The sequence below is a fragment of the Nothoprocta perdicaria genome, unplaced genomic scaffold (genome assembly GCF_003342845.1).
Source record: "Nothoprocta perdicaria isolate Ctin4 unplaced genomic scaffold, notPer1 scaffold_232, whole genome shotgun sequence".
Taxonomy (NCBI): domain Eukaryota; kingdom Metazoa; phylum Chordata; class Aves; order Tinamiformes; family Tinamidae; genus Nothoprocta; species Nothoprocta perdicaria.
In genome coordinates this window covers 567,237-588,596 of record NW_020455458.1, presented here as the reverse complement: position 1 = coordinate 588,596, position 21,360 = coordinate 567,237, and the positions used below count along the sequence as shown (strand labels likewise).

Sequence of the window (21,360 nt, the reverse complement as noted above, 5' to 3'; positions counted from 1 at the left end):
AGTGTGGGCAGCTGCTCTACAGCCGGGCTCTTCAGGCTTGATGGGTGCAGCAGCAGTGCCCTGAGAGCCGCGTGCGGGCTGGGAGAGCCTCTGCGTGTGGGCACCCTGTGTGTGGGGTTTGAGGTCCCCCAGGCSCTTCAACCCTGGCTCTGGGGGCTGCATGAGCAGGGATGGCCACAGGGCCCATAGCATCGTCCCCAGGGCCAGCGAGACCGGGCAGGAGAAGTGGAGCCGTTGGGGGCTCTCGGAAGGTGACCTACACGGAGGGGCTCAGAGCCTGTTTGTGCACGTACAAGGAGGCCAGTGTGTAAAAGCATGGAAAGAGCAAAAGCCTGAACAGAGATTAGATTAAAAGAAAATGTAATTAAGTGCACAGAGCATCTTCAAATCTCCTTGCATAACTTACAGGGCCGGCTCTTTTCACAGGTGACTGCACTGCTGTCAAATTCACTTGCCAGGCACCTGTTGGAAGAGCTGTCAAGTCAGCTCAGTGTTAATTGCACAGGCGTTTCTCACTTGTAATGGGATTTAAAAATCTATAAGAAAAAGTGCCAAAATTTCTTGCTGCTCCTAAGACAAGCCAGTGCTGCCTGCTATTTAATGCTGCCCGTGTGCTCCAGCTGCTCTAATGTGGGTGAATCGGTGGTTCAAGGTGTGCACTTGAAGAAGCCCCATGCAGACACTAGTGGCCATCGTTGCAACTATTCCAAATGCCCAACCCCTGCTTTGGGTGCCTTCCCTGCCCACTGCGGTCGGGAAGGGAACGAGCCCCTGTGGGCAGCGCAGTGCCTGGCAGGCCCCTCACGGTGCCCGGAGCTCCGTGCCGTGTCCCGAGGGCCGCGCGGGCGGCATGGGGCCGGGCTGGCTCTGCGCCACAGGGAACATGCGGATGGTCCCCAGGGTGGCTCCTGAGCTCTGGGCAGGGTGACGAGGCTGGCTGCTGTGTCCAGCCTCTGCAATAGCCCCGCTGTGGGGACGCGAGGCTTTCGTGGGCAGCGCGGAGCAGCTGCGGGTGCCCAGGCCGCCCGGGCGAGCGCCCAAAGGGCAGCGTCGTGGCCGCCGTGCGGGGCGGGCGGCTGCGCGGCCCTCGCGGCACCACCACGTGTCTCGAGCGAGGAGTGGCTTGTGCCAGCGCTGGGGAAGGAGGATCCCGACGCGCTTATAAACGGGAGGYGCGGAGCTGACAGCAGAGCCCTTCCCTGCAGCCCTGCGCCTCCGCGGCCGAGCCCAGCGCCCCGGGACGCCCCTCACCTCAGGTACGCTTCCGAATTTAGAGGCTTCGGCACAAAACGGCCGCTGCCTTCGCGGTTTTGGAGGAAGAGGTGTCCTGTGGGGGGACAGAGACGAGGCTTCGCTGTGGAGCACGGGGCAGATGCGAGTGTCRCCCGTGCAGAGGCACACGAGCGGGGTGGCCGGGGCTGCGTGCTGAGGGCACGGGCCGTGCCCTGGTGCTGCCGAGTCCTTGAGAGGCTCTCGCTTGTGCCCTAAGTGCTCCTGGCAGCGCCCGCTGCTTGTTGTGCTAGCCCGTGTTTGGAGCAGTGCCTTCAGCAGAGGGGCAATGTGGCTTTTCCCTCCTCTGCTCCATGGTCCTTTTCTCCCGTTCTGTGTCCCTTGATGGGCAGGGGTGGCAGAAGACACACTTTTTTCCCCATGTGTCACACCAAGCTTTGTTCTAGGGATGCCCCAAATTCTGATATTTTCTTCCTTTCCAAGCCTGTCTTACTGTTTGCATCCAGGCACAACCATGCTGAGGATGGCAGTGCTGCTCCCGGTGCTGCTCAGCCTCTTCGGCCTCGGAAAAGGGCAGACGTTTCACATGGGACCATGTCCAGACCCACCAGTCCAAGAAAACTTTGATATGGCCAAGGTGCGAAGAGGTTTCTGAAACCTCCGGTCGGGCAGCAAACGAGGCTATGGTGATATATGTATGGAGACAAATTGTGCCAGGGCACGGGGTGGTGCGAGGGCTCTTGTAACCCAAGAGCAGTGGCCACATGCTGTACAAGTGACCCAGACCCTGCAGCCTGGCCCACGAGGCTGGAGGTTGGAGCCCCCAGCRCCTACGTGGCCCTGCAGACCCCCTGTCTCGTGGGCCCAGGGGAAGGGGGTCGCCTGCTCCTGGGATCCGAGCAGCTCAAGCTGTGTGGCCCGTGGAGCCAGGCTGCTCTGCRTGCTTGCCCGGTCCCCCCGCGCTAAGGGCTTCTCTCTGTACTTTCTGTTATCAGTACGTCGGAAAATGGTACGAGATAGAAAAGCTGCCATCAAATTTCGAGAAAGGAAGATGCATCCAGGCACACTACATGCAGGATGAGAATGGGAAGCTTAAAGTGATCAACAAGGAGCTGCAGTAAGTGTAAAATAATTGGGGTCTCGCTCACTGACTCTTTTCCATCCTCAGTGGATGCCAGATGTCCCAGGTCCTGCGGCAYGGGGCTATGGGCCACTCACCCGGTRGCAGCCGCCCCGTGTGCTACTCGGTGCTGAGAGGTGCCCCTGCCCTGCGCTGCTCTCCTGCACACAGTAAAAGCGCCCCAAGTACCTGATGAAAAGGGACTGGCAACATGAGACACAAGGGCTGATTTCAGTTAGGCAAATATTTGACGATCTGCTCTTTGAAGCCTTTGCCTCGTTCTGGTGGGAGCTGCTGCGTGAGGGTGGCAGAACTTGCTGCCGGGTTAGATCAAGGCGGAAAGCAAAGGCACCAACTGTCTCCTCGTTGTTCTGGGTGGCCGGCAGTCACGCTGAGCCCACGGCTTTCTGCATAGACACCGCGGATGTCCTTTCATTCGGCTCACTCGGTAGCTCTGCCTTGCCGGGGGGGTGAATGAATGAGGGCAGCGTGCACAGAGGCGCCGCTGTCCCCCGTGCGCCCTGGCATGTCCTGGCCACATTGTTCTGCTGCAACAACAGCGCTGCAACCCGCTCTTTGTGCTGCGCGGGGCAGCGCCGCGGCCGCTCGGCCCGTCTCTGCATTGCGCCCTGCGCGAGCGCCGGCCGAGCAGCCGCCCCTGTGGGATAACAGGACCCTGCAGCCACACGGGGGCTGCTGGCGAGGCGGATTCGCTCCTGTCTCCCTGGGGGCTCCTGTGTCCCGTGTTTTCAGTAGTGCTGCCAGGGATGTGTGCCCTGCAGAGAGGCACCCTGGGCGCTGGGGCAGCTTAACCCGCTGCGGCATCTCCCGTGCCCCACCGCGCTGAGCGGGTCACGGCACCCGGCAGGGGCAGCTCCACAGGCTGCCCTGGTCTTCTGGCAAAGCTGTGCTCAGCTGGAACGGGTCTCAGCCACTCTGTGGTAGAGAAACATCTYAGGAGGGATAATTTCCTGGAAATGAAAACTTCTATGCAACTTCAAACTTAGACTAATTTTATTTCCCTCTTGTCATTCTCTCCTTAGGTCTAATGGGAAGTTTAAAGAAATTGAAGGAGAAATCACCTACATGGATGTGAAGGAGCCAGCCAAGATGGGCATCAGCTTTAACTGGTGTAAGTGTGTGGCTGTAACTGGTGTGATTGGGCAGTTGTCACTGGTGAGCATCCCCCGGAGGTGCTCACAAGCCGGCATGGGCTGCTGGCAGCCGCAGGCTGCGTGCAGGGGCACAAAACAAGTAACCGCAATGTTATCAGAAGTGTGAAACTCGCAGAGCAAGAGGTGCCCCTGCCCCAGGGCTTTGCCGCGGGCTGGGCGGAGGGCGAGCAGCGGTGCAGCCCAGCGGCTGCTGCTGCTCTGACCCACTGCAGCAGGACCAGAGCAGGGCAGGGCTGAGCACTGCCGGCGCTGTCCCCTYGCAGGCTGCCCCGCTCCAGTAGCCTCCTCCTGTTGCTTCCGTGGCACTTGCAGGGCAGTGTCCTGCAGCAGGGCCTCTGAGGCACTTTACACAGTGCCTTCCTCTGCCCGCAGCAACGCTTGCAAAAGCGAAAGTTGGTCTCTCCCTTGCACCCCTTCTATTTCTTACTTTYTCACCCCTTTTCCTCAGCTATTTAGGGCGCTAGAGGAGTTACTTGGAGAAGGGGTRGAGGGGGGGACATGCACAGACACTGCTGTCCCCTGCAGAACATGCGGTGCCAGTGTCCTCCTGGCCACGAGCCCTCAGGAGCCCTGCCTGGCATTCCCAAATGGACCAGGCACAAATCCAATGCACGACACCCAATTCTGCTTTCTGCCTGACGGTCTGAAGCTGGAGGAGCTGATGCCCACGGCAGCAGATGCCTAAGGCACCGCAGCCTCCCCGGGAAGGGCACTTGCCCCGGTGGCCAGTGCCAGCGGGATCAGGCAGTGATGCCGCTTCCCGCTGCCTGGCTCCTGCAGCTCCGAGTCCCCAGGGGACACGGCCCCAGCAGCCTGGCGTGSAGCGGTCAGAGCTGGTCGCCCGTGGCCCTTAACGATGCTCCTCTCCCTCCTAGTCACACCTTCCGCCCCATACTGGGTCATCTCCACCGACTACGAGAACTACTCGCTGGTTTACTCCTGCACCAACATTATCTGGCTCTTCCACGTCAATTACGCCTGGATTTTGTCAAGAGCTCCTGAGATGCACCCAGAAACCGTGACCAACCTGAAGAGCCTTCTGCAGTCCTAYAAGATCGACACCGACAAAATGATGCCCACGGACCAGCTTAACTGCCCTCCTGAGATGTAACCGCGACAGCTCCACGCCAGCCACAAACTCTGCTGCTTTCCTTAGGCTCCTCTAGGACCCGTTTACGTAGCCCCATAGCCCCCTGCTAACGGTAGCGTGCCAGCCCTGCCCGCTGCTCTCTCTGCCRCTCTTCCTCCCTTCTGTCTCACTCTGACTTTTGCAGAGGAACTCACTGATTCAAAGCCAAGGGGTGAAGAAAACAAGTGCTGAGGGGCCGGTGTGACGCTCGGCTGCTGCTGCGGCTCCTCCAGCGAGTGGCTGCCAAGGAGCAGGAGGTCCCGGGCTGGGCCCTGTGGGAGGGTCCCTCTCCGTGCCCCCGGGGCTCCTTCCTCCCTTGGTTCTGATGTTTCGGGGCTGTYGGGTCACGCAGCGGCTGTGCTGCCCTGTGGTGCTGCCACAGCGGCTCGGCGCCATCTCGGGATCCCCGTGGGGCCGCTCACCATGGCTCCTGGTGCCGGGACACAGGGATGTGTTCCTGCCAAGTCAGAAAACCCTCTTGCTAAAATCCAATCTGGTCCTTTGCATGTGAAGGCTAAAAATGCCAGGAAATTCAACACTGCCCATCACGCTGTGCCTCTGAGCGTCCTCTCCCGCCTCCGTCAAGGTCGGCGCTGCCAAAGGCTCCACTCCGGGCGCTGCCCATGGGCAGAGAGCCGGGTCCCCTGTCCCCCCTGCACCCACAGCCCCACAGGCTTCCCCCAACCCCACTGGCTCTGCCCGCACYGCTCGAGTGCCCCGCGGCACCGCGCGGCTGCTCCACGCGCCCCTGTGACTGCGGCTTCAGTAGCACCGATGCAACTCATTAAAAATGAAATCCCAAGAGCTGCTCCGGGCTTCTGTAGCTCCCCGGCACGYGGGGCCGCGCGGCAGCCGCTCCCTGCCCTTCCCGGAGCACCGTGGAGCAGGGGCCGCCCGGCCTGGCCGCGGGGAGCGCCCCGGCTGCCAGCCTCTGTCCCCTGCCCGGGGGCTGCGCGGGGCACCRCGAGGCTGGGGCCACTGCGGGGCTGCCGGCGCTGCCAGGGCTATGTCCTGGGAACAAGCGCTGGGGACAAGGGCAGCGCTCCCCTCGGAGCCGCCCGGCCGGGCCGGGGCTCGTGCCCCTGGGGGTGCCGCTGCGGCCGGTTGTGCAAGCGCAGGGGAGGGCTGGGGCGCTCCGGGACGTGCGCGGGGTCCCGGGAGGGCCCGAGCTGCAGCCCGGCGGCAGCGGCAGCTCTGGGCGCGCTGCCCGGCAGGCCCCTCCGCTCGCTTTACTGACACCAAGAAATAACCATGTGTGTAGCGTGCTACGGGCGGCCGAACTCCCAGCAAGGCGAGGGCCGGGCAGCCCGCGGGGCGCTCGTGCCGGCCCCGTCCCGGGCTGTGCCCGGCTCCGGCCCCGCTGCCGCCCGTGCCGCCGTTCCCGCGGCTGCGTCTCCCTCTCCCGCAGCGCCGTCCCCGCGCACGGGCGGCTCCCGCATCCCGCCGCTGCTCCGCGCCTTGCCCTGCTGGGGCTGGTGGCGCCGCACAGCGGGGGGGGGAGCGGAGGGGGGCGGGGCTACCCACGCAGGAGCCCTGTGCGCCTGCAAGGCCCCTGCAGGCTGCGCGGCCCCACGCGTGTCCCGCGGCCCCGCACGGGCGGCCGCGCAGGCGCAGAGCCGCCTCCAGGGGCGGGTTGCTGCGCGCTCCGCCGGCCGCCCGGGGGCGCGGTGGCAGCTGCGCGGGGCGGGGCGGCTGTGACGTCGGGCGGCTGTGACGTCGGGCGGCTGTGACGCAGGCGGGGGCGGCGGCAGGCGGCTGCGGAGGCGCCGGGGAGCCGCAGCCGCGCGGGAGGGCGGCCATGGAGGCGCCCTCGGTGCCGGCCGCCTCCACGTCGGGCGCGGCGGGGCGCGGGCCCATCAAGGGCATCCTGAAGAAGGGCGGCGGCGCGCTCTCGGCGGGCGGCCCCGGGGCGCGGCGGCCCAGCCCGGCCCGCGACGAGGACGAGCACGGGTGAGGGCCGCGGTGGCGGCCGCTCCGGGCCCCGCTGCCTCGGACCGGCCAGGAGGGCGGCGGGCGGGCGGCTCGGTCCCTGGCGAGGCCCCGCCGCGCYCCGTACGGGGCTCGCGGGGAGGAGCGGGAGCCCCGGGCAGCTCCCGCCGGGCCTTGGGCACCGGGAGGGCTTGTTGGGTCAGCTGCCCGCGGGCCTGCGCTCCGTGCGGGCACCCTCGTGTGTGCGCCGCCTGCAGYTCCCTGCGGGAAAACTCCCCGCGTGGGAGGCCAGGCAGCGGAGACAGTGCGGGGAGGCCCGGGCTGCGTGGGGAGGCCCTGGTCCTGAGCGTGGGAGGCTGAGGTTGGGAACGCGGCTCTGTGCGAGGAGGGTCAGGACGGTACACGGCTGCTGCTGCTGCATGGGGGGACAGTCGTGTTGGTCGTGACTGCGCTGCCCAGAACGTGATCTGGCTGYGCGGCCCGGCCAGCGCTGCAGCTGGAGGGGTGGCCGTGGCTCTTGGCCGCTCCGAGAGTGCCAGCAGGAGTAAAGTTACCCTTAAAAGTTCTTTCCCAAAGGGTGTTCAAGCACATGGGAAGACTTTGCAATTGCGAGCAGGACAAGGTGCTGTTTGGGAAGGTAACACTTCACTATAGGAGACTTGAGCTCCTCTGAGGTAGTCTGTGGGGTGAAGAGTTCTGCGGGATAGAAACATAAGGAAGATCTGTTCTTAGTTCTGCAAGATTCCTCCCCAAAGATCTCACACTTGTGCTTGCGCATTGAGCTCTTGTGACTTTTGAAGCAACTTGTGTTGTTAATGATGCGAAATCTTGGTTTAATTGTAGCACTTGGAGTTAGTTGTCCCATAGGCAGGAGGAGAGAGGCTGCCCTTGGCCGGTGAAAGCTCCTGCCTCGGTGCCGACGTCCCCACGGCGTGAGCGGCGCTGCCCTGTGCTGCTGCGGGCGCTGGCCTCGCCAGGCTGCCTCCTGAGCTCCCTCCTCGTAAACCGGCCCGTGGCACGTTCCTTGCGTGGGGCCCCGCTCTGTTCGCCAGGAGAGCTGTAATAAATAATCATGCAAATCTGTGATAAATAATCATGCAAATTTTGTTCCTTGTGGTAGTTTTCCTTTTTCTCTGGGCCTAGTCCAGTCATGGGTAGAGTTCCTACTTGGCAGAGTTAGGACTGTAAGTTTTTCATTTGAGAGCTGCCTGTCCCGAAAGCTCCTGCTTTCCAGGGAGAAGTTAATGCAGCTGAGGGAACGAGAGAGTGTTTCTGAAGGACTTGTTAGTGACAATATGTTACACRAATGTTATCTGCAGGTTTTTGGGTTCTATATACAATGCAGCACATGAGGTGTTTGCTGCTACACCTACCCACAACATGATGGCTGTTGCTGGCTGTTGTATATTCCCTMAGTGCTCTTTTGTGGAATGGCCCTACGAGCTCAAACTAATGAGCTCTGTGTGCAGTATAGCTGCTTACAGCACGCGGTAATTTCTTGGGATGCAGTTAAATGGGCAGGAATCCCATTCCTATTTCCTGTCTAGCAGTGTGAGTCAGTAAATGCGTTATTAGATGAATTCAGAAACTGCCTTGCAAGCTGAAGGATATTGGCCCAAGCTGGCAGATTGTGCTGGAAGCTTTCCTGGAAAGGTCAGTAGAGGTTTTTCAAAGCTAGCTTGTGTGCAGATGTTATTTTTGGTTGCCAGCTCTGGAAGCTTGATTAAATCTGTGTTATTACTGAGTATAACAAAATTATTATTTAAAAGAAGATCACAGCTGCGCTATCTGTCATTCTTTTAAAGATTAAAAATCAGCCTAGGAACAAAAGCATCTGCTTACCAAGGGCACTTCTATTAGCAGCTCTGCTTAGTCGTGCTGCTGAAGTTCATAGCAGCGGGCGAAGGAGCCCATCGTGTCAGCGATCCTCTCTTAAAGCACTGTGTTCAGTACAACTGCTGCGTTTACGTCACGGGTGGCCTGCACTGTYGTGAAAATCTCTGGAAAGCCTCCTTGGTGCGGGCACGGTGCAGGAGCGGAGGCTGGGGCACCGCTGGAGTGGCCCCCTAGTAACTGGTGTCGCTGTTCGGGGCAGTCCTGTCCGCGGCAYGTTTGGTGCGCGGTGTTCCTGGCCTTGGGGCCCGTGTCCCGGGGTGCCCGTGGGTGCCATGTGCCTCAACCGACCGCCTCGAGCGGTTTGGCAGGGCCGCCCTGCCGGGGCAGCAGGGCCGGGGCAGGAGCGAGCGGGGCCACCAAGGAGGCTCCCAAAACAGGCACTTCYATATTTACAACTCACACTACAGAGCACTTTGGTCACACTTCATTTTTCAAATCTGCTTTTATCAAGGAAGATTTGAGTTCATGTTTCTCTATCTTAAGCGATATCAGGAAGCGTTTTCCTGGGATGATTCTAAGCTTATATCATTAATTTAATGCTGCTCTGGCATGCCTAGCCATGCTAAATTAGAGACGATCAGGGAAGGTGTGGGTTTTTTAAGAGCGGTTAGTCACCCTCATGTGAGCACTTTTTATACCAAGGGGTGAAATGACAGGTTTATCACTAATGATAATCCTAGCTGAATTTTTAACTTGGTTTTATTTTTAGGGAGATTTGTTCCACAGCCAAAGCTTTTAATGCTCATAAGTTAAAAGAAATGAATGTTAAAATCCAAACCACTAGAATCTTTTTCAATTTGTATTTATTAGTTCCTGAATTACAGTCTGTAGACTGTCTAATTTCAAGCCTAGTGTGTGCCAGGAAGATTTCTAAGGTTGCCAGGTTTCTAAGGKTGCTATTGTTGCTAAGTATTGAGCAGTGAATGCGGCGGCTGGAGCGGTTTCCTTCCTGGTGTTTCGTTGCTTTAACAAATTCTGCTGTTAGGGCTGATGGAGCTGCCAAGGTTYGTGCTAGCTCTGTGGCAGTGAAGATACCAGGCCAAGTTAGCACAGTTCGAAGGGAGAAGAGAAGCAAGATGCTGATGAGGGTGTATTTCAGCTTCACTATTAGTTCTAGACAACAAATATACTTCTGTCTTCTGGGCTGTTGCCGTCTAGGGTGCTTTTCCCAGCATGAGGTGTCTGGGAATTGTTCTTGCTGTGGATTCCCAGGAGCGGGGCTTGCTCTTTCCCGCTGTGCTGCAGCAAGAGCACAGCCCTGTGCCCCCGCTCGCTGTTCTGCACCATGGCGGTCAGCTGTCTCCCTTGGACAACCAGAGCAGTGCAGTTACCTGCCACTGCTCATCCCTCGTGCGTGAGCGCCCCGACTCCAAGCTCGGGAAAATGTATACACGGGTTTTGTTCAGGGTCTTTTTTCAGCGTACGGCTTAGGCGGCCTGAACCAAGATGTGGTGGGTAGAGCGTGTTGAGTGTGGGAAGACTTCCCTTGTACTGCAGCCCACACGACAGCTGGAGAAGCAGGGTCAAGTTTTAGTCGGAATTGCAAGAATGAAGACTAATTTGGGGCCTTTGCAAGTCGGGTGCACTTCAAGTTCAGTCTTAGAGCTTGCTGCATGCGTCAAACAAGATGCTGAGTTCACAGCTGTTTCCTGTCCCTCCTTCTCCGGGGATTTTTTAGGTCCCTATTCTCCTATTCCCTTATTTAGGTCGTTTGACTTCCAGTTCCTGGTTACTGTTGTCTGATATTTTTCTCCGGCCTGGGCTAGAAATTCTAGTCTTTCCTCTGAGAATTCTATATTTTTTTAATGTGGAGGCACCAGCAGGTAGCCCATGATGTTTACTCTGTTTCTGCTGCTTCCCTAGCACAGACACTGATGCTTGTCAGATTCTGCCATGAACCAGTTCAGGAATCCAGAACTAGCAGGAAATTAGTCTTAAAAAAAAAAAATGGGGCTCAGCTGAGCAGCAAACCCGTTTTAGGTTAGGTTCCTGGTGCGGGGGAGGTGAGGAGATGGGTCCCATGGTGGGGCAGCAGCCTTGGCTTGTGCTCCTGTGAAGCTGCATGCTGAGGCCAGTGTGGTGAGTGCCAAAGGCCGTGTTAGGGGTTCCTCCCTTCCCTCTTATTTCCTCTTATTTAAGTGCCGCTTCTGTACAGGGACTGCGTATGGCTGTCCTGCTGCTGTGAGTGCTGGGTGTTCTCAGGTGCTCTCCGTGGAGCCACGTCATCATCTCCTGTTAGTCAGAGAGGAACTTTGAGCAGATGCTTAATCGGAGAGTTTAGATGCCCAAGTGGGAGATATGAGGGGTTGGTATCTCTAGTCCTAGAGCTCTTGCTTTGTCATTCCCAAGCTTGTGACTCCCCAGCCTGCCAARCGTATTGGAGCAGACAATCCGGCTGATGTTTTGTTCATTCCGATTGTGATCCTAGTCTTGCAAATCGAACAAAATAGATGTGACACCTCAAACAGGAGGGTTTGGCRTGGGCTAGCATATGGTAAGGTGACTGAGCTCACTTGCTCGTATGCAGTTATAGATTATAGATCTGTAGTGTACAGAATTAATCGTAAACTCCACTTGTGTATTTTTTTCTCTTTAACAATTTGTGATGCTCTCCATAAATGTAAAGGCTAGTTTATATGTTGGATCAGTGTCTGTTTTACAGATAGTGTTCTGCTCATAAGCAACTGTAATGTTGAGATTAAATCCTTTCAAAATCAGTAATGTGTTGTTGGAAAAGCCTGTGTTTAAGAGTGGTTAGTTCGTTTAACCAAAAAACACCACTAAATCTAAAACGTTGTTATGTTTTTTTCATTAAATCATAGTTTACAACATTTCACGCATAAATTAGCAGATAAACTAATATTAAATGGTGGAATTGGTTYAATATTCTAAAGTTAGGTTTTTGAGGATTATTCTTAGGAGGAGGACCACGGCAATTGCTTGCTTTGCAGCTTGTATATTTTGTTGGTCTGAGGAATTTTTGTTTCTGTGTATATATGCACACTTTTTATGTATATATATGAAATGGTACATTCTGCATTTAATCAAGGAAAATCTAAATAACGCATGACCACTAGTGGGTCTCTGTAAGGTATGAAACTCCTGTGCTTTAGTTACAGCAGTTGGTCTCATTTTGTGATTCCAAGTCRGGGTGACAAAAGCAGCATTAAAACGCAGCAGTTCAGGGGCCCTTGTTTTCCTGCAGTGAGTTATTTGTTGCTCAGAACTGTTCGTGCTGCAGTTTTGCTAATAATCCCCGCAGCAGCCTGGGCAGAGGCTTGAGGAGGTTACTAGGTTTTACTTAAGTTACTGGGTGAGAGTGTTGTGGGCTGTAGTAATAGCAAGAGTAACTCTACAGTGATRTCTAATAAGAGCTGGTGGTTACTGGGACAGTGATTGAACAGGACTGGTAGTCTAATAGAGTGGGAGAGGAAATATAGGGGTGTGTGTGTGTATATTTATAAAACCATAAATTCATTTAGCTTTTTTTAAGTTGATGGGGAAAGAGTTGTAAAGTTGCACTCATAATTTGCCATGATCAGCGTTTAATCACGTTTMTGCTTTGAACATGCCTGTGTGTCATAGCAGTACTCTGCTTGCATAGTGTAAAGGCAATAGATGTTCTAAATGTTCCTTTTCTTTTATGGTCAAGCAGCAGAAAAGATTTTTAGAGTGTGAGAAAATTAACTTGCATTTCTGATTTCAGTAAAAAATCCCAGAAGTGGGATGAAATGAACATCATAGCTACGTACCATCCAGCAGGCAAAGATTATGGCTTGATGAAAATAGATGAGCCAAGTACTCCRTATCACAGGTAGGCTTGAAAAAACAGCTGTCCTGAACAAAACTTTGATCTTTGATGCTAGGCAATATAGTAATAGGTTTGTAGCGAAGATGGCCTTCTGGATGAGGCAGTATTTCCTGAAAYGATAGCTGATAGACTGTGCAGTCCTACTGGATATATGCAACACATTTGACTTACAAAGTTGCTAAATACAGGCTTATAGTTATTATTGAGCACTATTGCCAAAAAGGTGAGTGAGTTTTGTAAGATCTGTGTGCATTAGGCTTTACATTATTAACGGAATAAATAATCCTAAATTGTATTGTTTTTTTTGGTTTGTAACTTTATAACTTTATAACTTTATATGAACATATAAAAAGCTGTCATTTATGTACATATTTAAATYGGATTTAGAATCACAGAAAACTCTTGAAGTTATAAAGGGTCTCTTAATTTTGCGTTTCGTAAAGTTTTGATTGTTTTATCAGAAATTTTGAGCAGCAAGTTATTGATTAAGTCTACTCTCTTTGTTTACTTTCAAAGCATGGTAGGAGAAGATGATGAGGATGCAGTGAGTGATACAGAATCAAATGAGCCCTTAAAAGCAGATGTGTTGAGTAAAAAGTAAGTATTGACATAGAAAAGACACTATTCGTTAAGATCATTTAATCTCTGTAGAAGTAGTTGCTATTTGGAAAGATGTTGCTGTTCTTAAAAGTCAGGTTCTTGCTAACTGCAGTTAAACAAAGTAGTTTTCTGTGCCAATAGTGCCCCTGGAGTGAAAGTCATGTCTTGTAGTATGTTTGTACACMTAAAAATGGCAAAAGTATTGAACAAAGCAGTTTATATGAGTATGCTGAAATTTAAGGTGTTTTAAATTGTGAAAATTTGCTTCTTCAGCATTTTCTGTTATCTGCTCTGTATAGACTAGCAGCTGCAGCTGAAGGTAAGGGACCTAAGATCCTAGCAAGGCAGGAGGAAAGCAGTGAGGAAGAGGATGAGGATGAAGAATTAACACCTGAGGAACGAGGTAGGCATAAGTGTTTGTGGTGTGTGTAGTAGAAAGGTGTCATTTGAAAGTGGAGATGTATATAGTCTTTCAAACGTAAGTAAGAGATGACAAATAAATATTCTGTACAATGAGGGCTGTTAGATTTGGGATTCACATATAAAGAGGAACCTTGATGCTACTGGATGGCCCCTTGTATACAAGCTTAATGTGTGTAAATTCCTTTAAAGAAATCTCAGCTTCTCATATGAGATTTTTTTTGGATTGAGGAATGAGGAAATATTCCTTAATAGGGACAGATTTCAAGTAGAGCTAACAATTTAATGAATACTCTGCAAATAAAGCATTGCTAATTGCTTAGAAATATACAGATGCTTTTTGATTTTATTTTAGTTTCAAACCAGCTGGCAGATGAGTGTARCAAGAAGACTATAAATATTCGGAAGTGCCTCATGTATCTTCAACAGAGATGCCTTTCTGCCTTAGCTTGGGATAGAACATTTTGAGGATATAGTCAAACAATAAAACTTCTAAGGTTTCCAGCCTGTGTTATCTAGCTGTTACTTCTCATCTTTCCTAACGCCATTCATCAGCTTTGAGTATAACCTGACAGTTCTGGTGAGGAAGACAAAAACAGTGTTGGGACTGCCAAGAAGCAGTTTGTTTTGATCAGAATGAGTTAMTGCTACACCTGTTATGGGAATGTCGGATACATGGAGCAAAGTTGGGCTTCAAACAATGGGAAAAGTAGAAAATACTTTCTTCTGTGTTTGGAAAGTGGTTGCTGGCTGACTACTGAAGGCCRGTTATCAGTGATGCAAGTTAGACATCTGCAAAAGTTCATTTTCTGCTCTACCAATGTCATCTCAATTTGCCTATAAATATGCTTAAAGCAAGACTTGTGCAAAACTGGAGTTTCTTATATGGTTCCTAGGTGCTTCTCTTGGTCACACTTGCTCTTGCTTGCAGGCATGTGCTTTTAATCACACTGCAGCCATTTCAGTCTAGTAACTATTAACCTGATTGTCAGGCCTGTTTGATAGAACATTTCACTTYTTGAATAACACAGTATGAATTCCAGTGTTGCTTGATGATGTAAAGAATGTATTTTTAAAGTRTCTTGAAAATGGCAAGTAGCGGATGTTTGTGTGTCTCTGATTGAAGTATCAGTTCAGTATTTAGATTTGTTTGTTCACAGAAAAGAAGAAACAGTTYGAAATGAAGAGAAAGATGCACTACAATGAAGGGCGAAATATCAAGCTGGCAAGGCAGCTCATTGCAAAAGAACTGCATGGTGAGGATGATGAGGATGAGGAYGAAGAGATGCGTGATGATGCAGATGTAGAAACAATGAATACGGAAGCAACTGAACATGGTAAGCTGTTGGTTAATCAAAAAGCATCTTTAGGTATCGGTAGCGCTTTCAGCTATTAGAAAATCAATAGACTCAAGGGAAAGAATGACTAGAGAAGGGAGAGTGTGTAATGCTTAACGTGTGCTCCTGTGTGCTGTCTTGCAGTATCTGTAGAATGCCTCTAAATGCATTAACATTAAGGACTTCTTGTCTGTGTCTGTGTGTCATAACAGAAGAGCAAGCAGCTCTGCTTGAAGCCAGTCCTATTTGCACGGCATAATCCACTCTTGGTAGTGATGCTGTGAGTGTCAGTTTTGGGGGAAGTGTTTCCTGTATGGATTTCTTCAAGCTTTGGCCTCATGGAAGAGCCTGATGTCTTCCCATTCTGCTCCCAAATCATCCTGTACCCAGTCTTCCTCCCTCTTGAGAGTGAGATTCTTGTTTTCCTAAGACCTTTGGTCTGTTTTACCACAGCTTAAAACTTTGCTGTTAGGTCTTCAGTATGCAGTATCCTGAGGCAGTAACATTCACCTTTGTAGTATGGACTAAGCAGCCCACCTTCCCTCTTAGCTGCTGTAAGAAATTCTGGGGCTTGTAGCTGGGAACTGTTTCTGGAACCTGCTTCAGAGTTGCCTTTTGATGTTAATCTGGTAGCTAGAGGTTGAAACCTTCTCTTCCATCTTGTTGTGGGTGATAATTGTAGACTATAGTCTCTGATTTTTTTGTGGTGGCCTTCTGGTGAACAACCACAATGTTTTTTGTTCCCACCTCTGTGTGGAACAACACTTTGAAACAAGCTCTTGATATTAAGAGGTGGACCTCTCTGCTCGTGAGACAGGTGTCTGTGAATCTGAAGTTCGTAGACCTTGTTCATCTGTTGCTTGGCAAAGTTGGGAGACATTAGCACAACTTGGGAAGATGCTGCATGGGTTGAAAATGATCCACAATTGGTTTTTGCAACAATGTGAACTAAGAACTCTTCTAAAATGAATTTAAATTCTGTACAACATAGAGGTGACTTACAAAGTTGGTTTTTCAATGTTTCTGTAGATTGTACATCTTACTTCCACTATGATCAGAGGGCTAATTCCCTCGTAATTGCTAGAGGGTCATTTGGTGTGTGTCTGATACCCAGCAATTGATTAATGGATGAGTTACTGATCCTGCGGCAGTTTGTAACATGCCCCGTGATGGCTGTTCCCTAGAACTGCACTGTTAGACCCCTGTACGCCCCTTCCTCGGGGCTCGGAGCTGCCGGCCTCCTGCACTCCCTGCGGGACAGGGAGGCCCCTCCGTGGCCCGGCTGCCCTCGCCACTGCACACAAGGCTCCTGCTTGCAGCACTTTCCATCCCTGTTGTTGAAGTCCATCCCGCCTTGCTTCATAACCCAGCTTCTGAGCCACCAAGGGTAACTATGATCTTAGATGACTTATGGCTGATGGACTCCATAAATGCARCTGCCACTTTATTGACCCATTAACTCTGCCTGGTTCCTCCTGACTCCGTGGCTTACAGAAACACTTTCCATTAACTTCGGGGGCTTCTCATTTTTCCATTTTTTTTTCTGTTATCACTCCACTTAACAAAGTTTGATGCTTTGCTATATCCTCATATCTGCATAAACGATCTTAATTTTTGGTCTGCGTGCTTGAACAGTTCTTCAAGGCTTAAATACTGGTCTCACCTTTGTAATGGCGCATGAATTAAATGGCCTCCAGCTGATTGTTTGTAAGCTTAGGTTGATGAAAGGATGGTGGAATCCAATCAAAACTCTCTTAATAAGCAGCATCTCCATGTTTTTCAGCACTGCCCGCATCTTAAAAATTTCCTACACTGAGACTGATAAATGCTCAAAAATAGAGCCTTGCTTAAGTGATGTCAAGGCTGCACTGAAATCACCTTTTTGGAGATCTCTTGTGATCATTCTCTCATCTTTATTCTGAGGGCTTCTTTCTTATAAAAGTTAAATGTATGTTTTGAGCCACAGAGCCCCTGCTTTTAAAACTTTCTTGRATTCATAGCTGACTTGTGGTTTTGGCTGTGCTAGGCAATTGAATTTAGTGAATATTTCAATTTCATTTCTTCCCTTGTGGAAGTAGAGCAAAATACTATTAACATTCCTGTTCCTAARCTGCTCCCTCTAGGACTGGGAAAAATCAAGATGCTTTTCGATCATTCTGAAACTATGTGGAAAGATTGCTCCTCTGACTCTTCAGAGAGCTCTTCAACTGCAAATCATTGTATTTTAATGTATTTTTTAGGGCAGAGAATGAGTTTTCTTTAGCCCCAGTGTATTGAGTGAAGTTATCTGGTGATGCAGGAGATAACACCTGTGAGGACTTATTTTGGCTTCATTCTGTTAAACTGACTAACAGCTCTGATGTCGTCTTTTTAACACCAATGGAAATRTCTGCCTCTTTCTGCATGTTGTTTTGTATCTATAGTTTAATTCTTTATTTCATTTGACTTCAGTTCTTTTAAGTTGTGGAAGTCACCTGATGATGTGGCTACCACTCTTATTAATTAGGTCTTGGGCTGTACAGAAATTTGTGTAAGAATTAGCATGCAGGGTCTATTTCTTCCRCTGGAATAATGTGTCTTTTCTTAGTACTGGTGATTATTCCAGGTAAAGATGGGACCTAAGAATAGCTTCTTGTTAGTCTGTTGTGAATTTGGGGTTCCAGCAGCTCTTGGGTTGTTGTTCAGGTGGTTTAAGAGCCTCTTGTCATTTGGAATTTGTCTGTTCAGGAACCTTAAAGGTTCTGTGCTTCTCTTACCGGGTGTTCCTTTTCACCCTCTAATCCTGCCTGTGTGTGTTGGAGTAATCCTGTGTGTGTTGGAGTAAAACTAGCAGTACTCCCAATTTCTACAAAACCTTTTTACGGCTATGCTGAGAAGGGGGCTAATGTCTTAGGACAGCTTTTTAAGAAGGTACTGCCAAGACCACTAATTTAAGTTGCCCTTCTTGGTTACAGACTGAGATTTCTTGCTGGTTGAGATGAAGATGGCCAGTCCAGCCAGTAACGGTGAGAACTGYTCATGTGTCTTTGCCTCTGCTTTCATCCTGAGCTAGCCAGCGTTTTCAGTGGATAGATCATTCCTTTCCTGCCTCAAGTAGCTGTGCTCTATCTGTGCACATAGAAATTTCCAGTGAAACTTTCTGGAGGAAAAGAACCATGTTGAAGTTGCAATAGACTGCACTGGGATGGCTTCCTTCASCTTCTTTGGAGTTTCTCTGGTTACACCCGGTTTATGACTCCATGAACAATGTGATAGAGTTTGCCTACAAACAGTGACCTTCATCCCCTTCCACAAACATGTTTCCTTTAAAAAGATCTCCTTGAGATCAGTGAAGGAAAGATTCCTGGTACAGGTTGGTTTAAGCCTGAGGACTTCAATGCACACTTGGTTTTAATTCTGCTTTACAAAAGCTTATTTCCTCAGAAGAAACAAGGGTGCGAGCTGTAGCAATTCAGTTGACAAGCAGTAAAACTATTGTCCTCTGCTCTGGGGTGTTGACCTGCTCATTGCTTTGATAACCCTACTTAGATACTGTGATCAACGTAGCTGTCACTGCCTGGGTGTGCTCTTCGGGCCGCTGCTAGATACAGGATGCRTTGTGTTTTTTTCAGCCGTGGTCGACATCATCAGAAAGGTGATGCAAGAAGGCCAGGAGCATTCACAGATCTGATCTGCTTGCCAGCTGCACTATTCACTTGCCAAACTGGACATGTGACTAAGTCTAACTCATGCCCGAGCTTGACTGGCCTTTTCTTGGAAAGGAAGATCATCTGAACTTGGCTTTTTCTGGTCTTTGCTTTACACCCCCTGAATATTTTTCTCTTCTAAAGCAGAACTAGAGTTGGCTTTTTCATAACAAAAGCTTTGAACCTTCTCTTTATTGCCTTCTGCCCTGCACTATTTGAGATTCTTGGTCCAAAACTGTGACTTTAGTAATTTCTTGAACAACACAACAAACCACTCCATTYATTGTTTTATTTTTGTTTGAAGTATTTCATCCAGAATTGAAATTTGACCTGAGGAACCTGCATTTCAGGAACGTTATGTGCTAGGGCCGCCTGTTAGTATCTCTACCCGTGGGGCTCCCCAGTCCGGGGTGGGCAGCAGCGGTGCCGCTGCGGTGCGCAGGACAGGCCCAGCACTGACCACCTCTTTGTAGTGGCTGTTTTGGAGCTTTCTCCACCTGTGAACAAAATGCATATGCAGGCTGTGAAAATGGGACGTACCTCGGAGAAGCAAGCGTTACTGTGGAGAAACAGAGATGACTTCAGATTTCWTTTATTTATTTATTTTTGTTTTTTCCTAATCGATGGGCATGAATAGTTATCTGTTCTTGTGATCTTTCTCACGCAGCACATGCTACTAGTGACCAGCTGGGAAGTAGAGCACACAGCATAGAAGAAATCTGTCCTGAACTGTAACTGCTTGTCAAAGACAAATATAAACACTGCTTCATGATTTTTGCAATTATGGCTCTTAAATATCAAGAAGCATATCAGTTACAATGTTGTATTGCCAAGAATGTTAATTTTAGACTTGTCCATTAGGCGGAAAAAAAAATCTGTCTAATTGATTTATTCTTGTGCCTAGTATTTCATGGAGAATACTGCTTCATAATCTGTTTGACCAGAATGGCATTCCCTGTATGTGTAATGCTGATTATCTTGCGTCCTGTACTGTTCCTCTTCACGCTTGGAAACACAGACAGTATCTTTGTGTGTTTTCACTATTTATTTGACAGTGCTCTAGGTGCGGTGTCTCCTAAGAAAGGGTTTGCARTTCAAGAGCCAAACGGTACAGCATACATTGGGCTGACATGCAAGATATTTATCAGATGTGTTAAGCAGTTTAAAAAGGGATTATTTAAGTTTTACAACTTTTTTTTTGTAGAATTTTGACCTGTTAATCTAGATTTCAGTAGGTTATTACCTGTATTTTCCCAGTCTCTAGAAGAAGAGTTTTATTATTTTTATGAGCTGTGTTTGGAATCAGTTATAGTTTCTGACTAAGGCAGTACTAACTTCTGGTGGAAGGATGTTTTTACACTGGAAATGCGCTCACTTGAACCTTGCATTTAACTGTCATCTGTCTTTTCCATTGGGCCTGGCTTGTTTTAGAGCTCTCTTGGTTTATCTTGAGCGTATGGAAGTTCCCGCCAACTTTTCTTTCTCCAGCCCCATCAAGCCTCACTCTTTTTGCTCTCATCTCAAACTTTTGGACTTTGCCAGTTGCATGAAGAGTAAATATTCACCTGCAGTGTTCACCCTTTAGGAGGAAATCCACATGGGKACTACAGAGATGGATTTAGGCTCTGCTTGCTCTCTAGAAAGATAACTGCTGATGGTCTCCTACCCTCTTGGGATTTGTACCCGCTATACTGAAAACCACTGGTCTAAATCTTTCTGGATCTAATGTAACTTGCAGCAGCTGCTTTTGCAAATGAAGGCTGTTTGGAAGGACAGAAGGCTGCCTAATTCAAATGCTGTTTACAATGTAGTTGGATAGCCCCTGTAAAGAGGGATTTTTTTTTTGAACCTCCAAATTACTGTAAACAACTTCCCACTCAATGGATTTTGACTGGTGAATGTTATAGTATTCAAAATAGTTCTTGGTTTTTATCACACAAATGAAGTATACATTTAAGCTTTAGCTTGGTTATGGAATACATTGTATATCTTAATTTTGATCTGACTTTGATATGTTGCAGAAATCCATATAATTATATGGAACTATTTTAAAATGTCTTTTTGTCCACTGTATATGTGAAGTTTGAATAAAGGAATGAAAGTTATTTTACAGTTATCTGTGTCCTCAGGTGTGAGCTTTCCTGGAATCCCAGAGCGCGTTGGGTGACAATAAAGGAGGCTGCAGCCCATGGAAGTGCTTTGCTGGAGGGATTCGGCAGAATAGATGTGTTGCCAGAGGTGTCTGTGAGCTGTGCTGGGCACAGTGGTGTGTGCCCTTCCGAAACCTGTTCCCTCCTTAGCAGGTGACAGCATGGCCAGCTGTGACATGCTTAATCTAGCTTTTAAAGACCTGAATTGAAATGAAGAGCTTCTTTTTGTACAAGGAAGAGTTGAGCCCTTGATTCAGTCCAGTGTGGTGCTGCTATCACCGAGTGCTGTTTCTTGTTGTATCAAACACGGTAATTTCTGTAGCACAGGTAGGGCCAAAAGACTGAGCGTTTTAGCCCTTCAGACTTTCACAGTCATTTGTTGCAGCTTTCAGCTGGGCTCACAAGTCACAAGGCATCTGAACATGAAGCTCATGTGGCGCTTTCACGTGGCAAGCTGTTCAGGTGATCTCCTTTATCTCACTAAGCTCCAAATTTTATTTAGATGCCATTTTGTTATAACTTATGTTGATTTTTAGTTATGGGCTGTATTCACTTTCTTTTTTAGTGAAACCAAAAATATTGTTCCTACTTCTACTTCACCTTGCTCATCTGGAATGCAGCCTGATGTAGCTGATGCTTCTGAACCTGAGGGGTTATTTAGCTGAGAGGCTCATTATGTGGTTCTGTCCAGCCTTTTCCACCCACCCTCAGGCAGTTTAAAGACAAAAATWTCTCTAGTTACTGCAAAGTGAACTTAGCTACACTGTGCAGCTTTTATTACAGAGGGATATCTGACTTCTTTGTGTTTGACAAATATTAAGTGTAGCTCCCTTTTAAATGGGGCGAAAGAGAAGAAATGTCTTTGATCTTTTTCAGR

General features: G+C 49.8%; 2 protein-coding genes across 4 annotated transcripts; both read left to right on the top strand.

The window, feature by feature from the left end:
- Positions 1 to 1,201: 1,201 nt before the first annotated feature.
- Positions 1,202 to 5,205, top strand: APOD (apolipoprotein D). The gene is made up of 5 exons (XM_026039514.1): positions 1,202 to 1,256; positions 1,737 to 1,867; positions 2,226 to 2,347; positions 3,394 to 3,482; positions 4,401 to 5,205. The coding sequence occupies exons 2-5, from the start codon at positions 1,745 to 1,747 to the stop codon at positions 4,634 to 4,636; spliced, it is 570 nt and encodes a 189-aa protein (XP_025895299.1). The 5' UTR covers positions 1,202 to 1,256; positions 1,737 to 1,744; the 3' UTR covers positions 4,637 to 5,205.
- A 1,247-nt stretch (positions 5,206 to 6,452) lies between these two features.
- PPP1R2 (protein phosphatase 1 regulatory inhibitor subunit 2) lies at positions 6,453 to 20,377 on the top strand. 3 transcript variants are annotated; one of them, XM_026039529.1, is made up of 7 exons: positions 6,453 to 6,604; positions 12,186 to 12,293; positions 12,807 to 12,887; positions 13,190 to 13,293; positions 14,471 to 14,647; positions 17,602 to 17,652; positions 19,001 to 20,344. In XM_026039529.1, the coding sequence occupies exons 1-6, from the start codon at positions 6,453 to 6,455 to the stop codon at positions 17,604 to 17,606; spliced, it is 627 nt and encodes a 208-aa protein (XP_025895314.1). In that variant the 3' UTR covers positions 17,607 to 17,652; positions 19,001 to 20,344. The 3 variants fall into 3 exon arrangements, with proteins under 3 accessions (XP_025895314.1, XP_025895315.1, XP_025895313.1); XM_026039530.1 differs by having other exon boundaries at positions 18,259 to 20,253; XM_026039528.1 differs by lacking the exon at positions 17,602 to 17,652 and having other exon boundaries at positions 19,001 to 20,377.
- Positions 20,378 to 21,360: the final 983 nt, after the last annotated feature.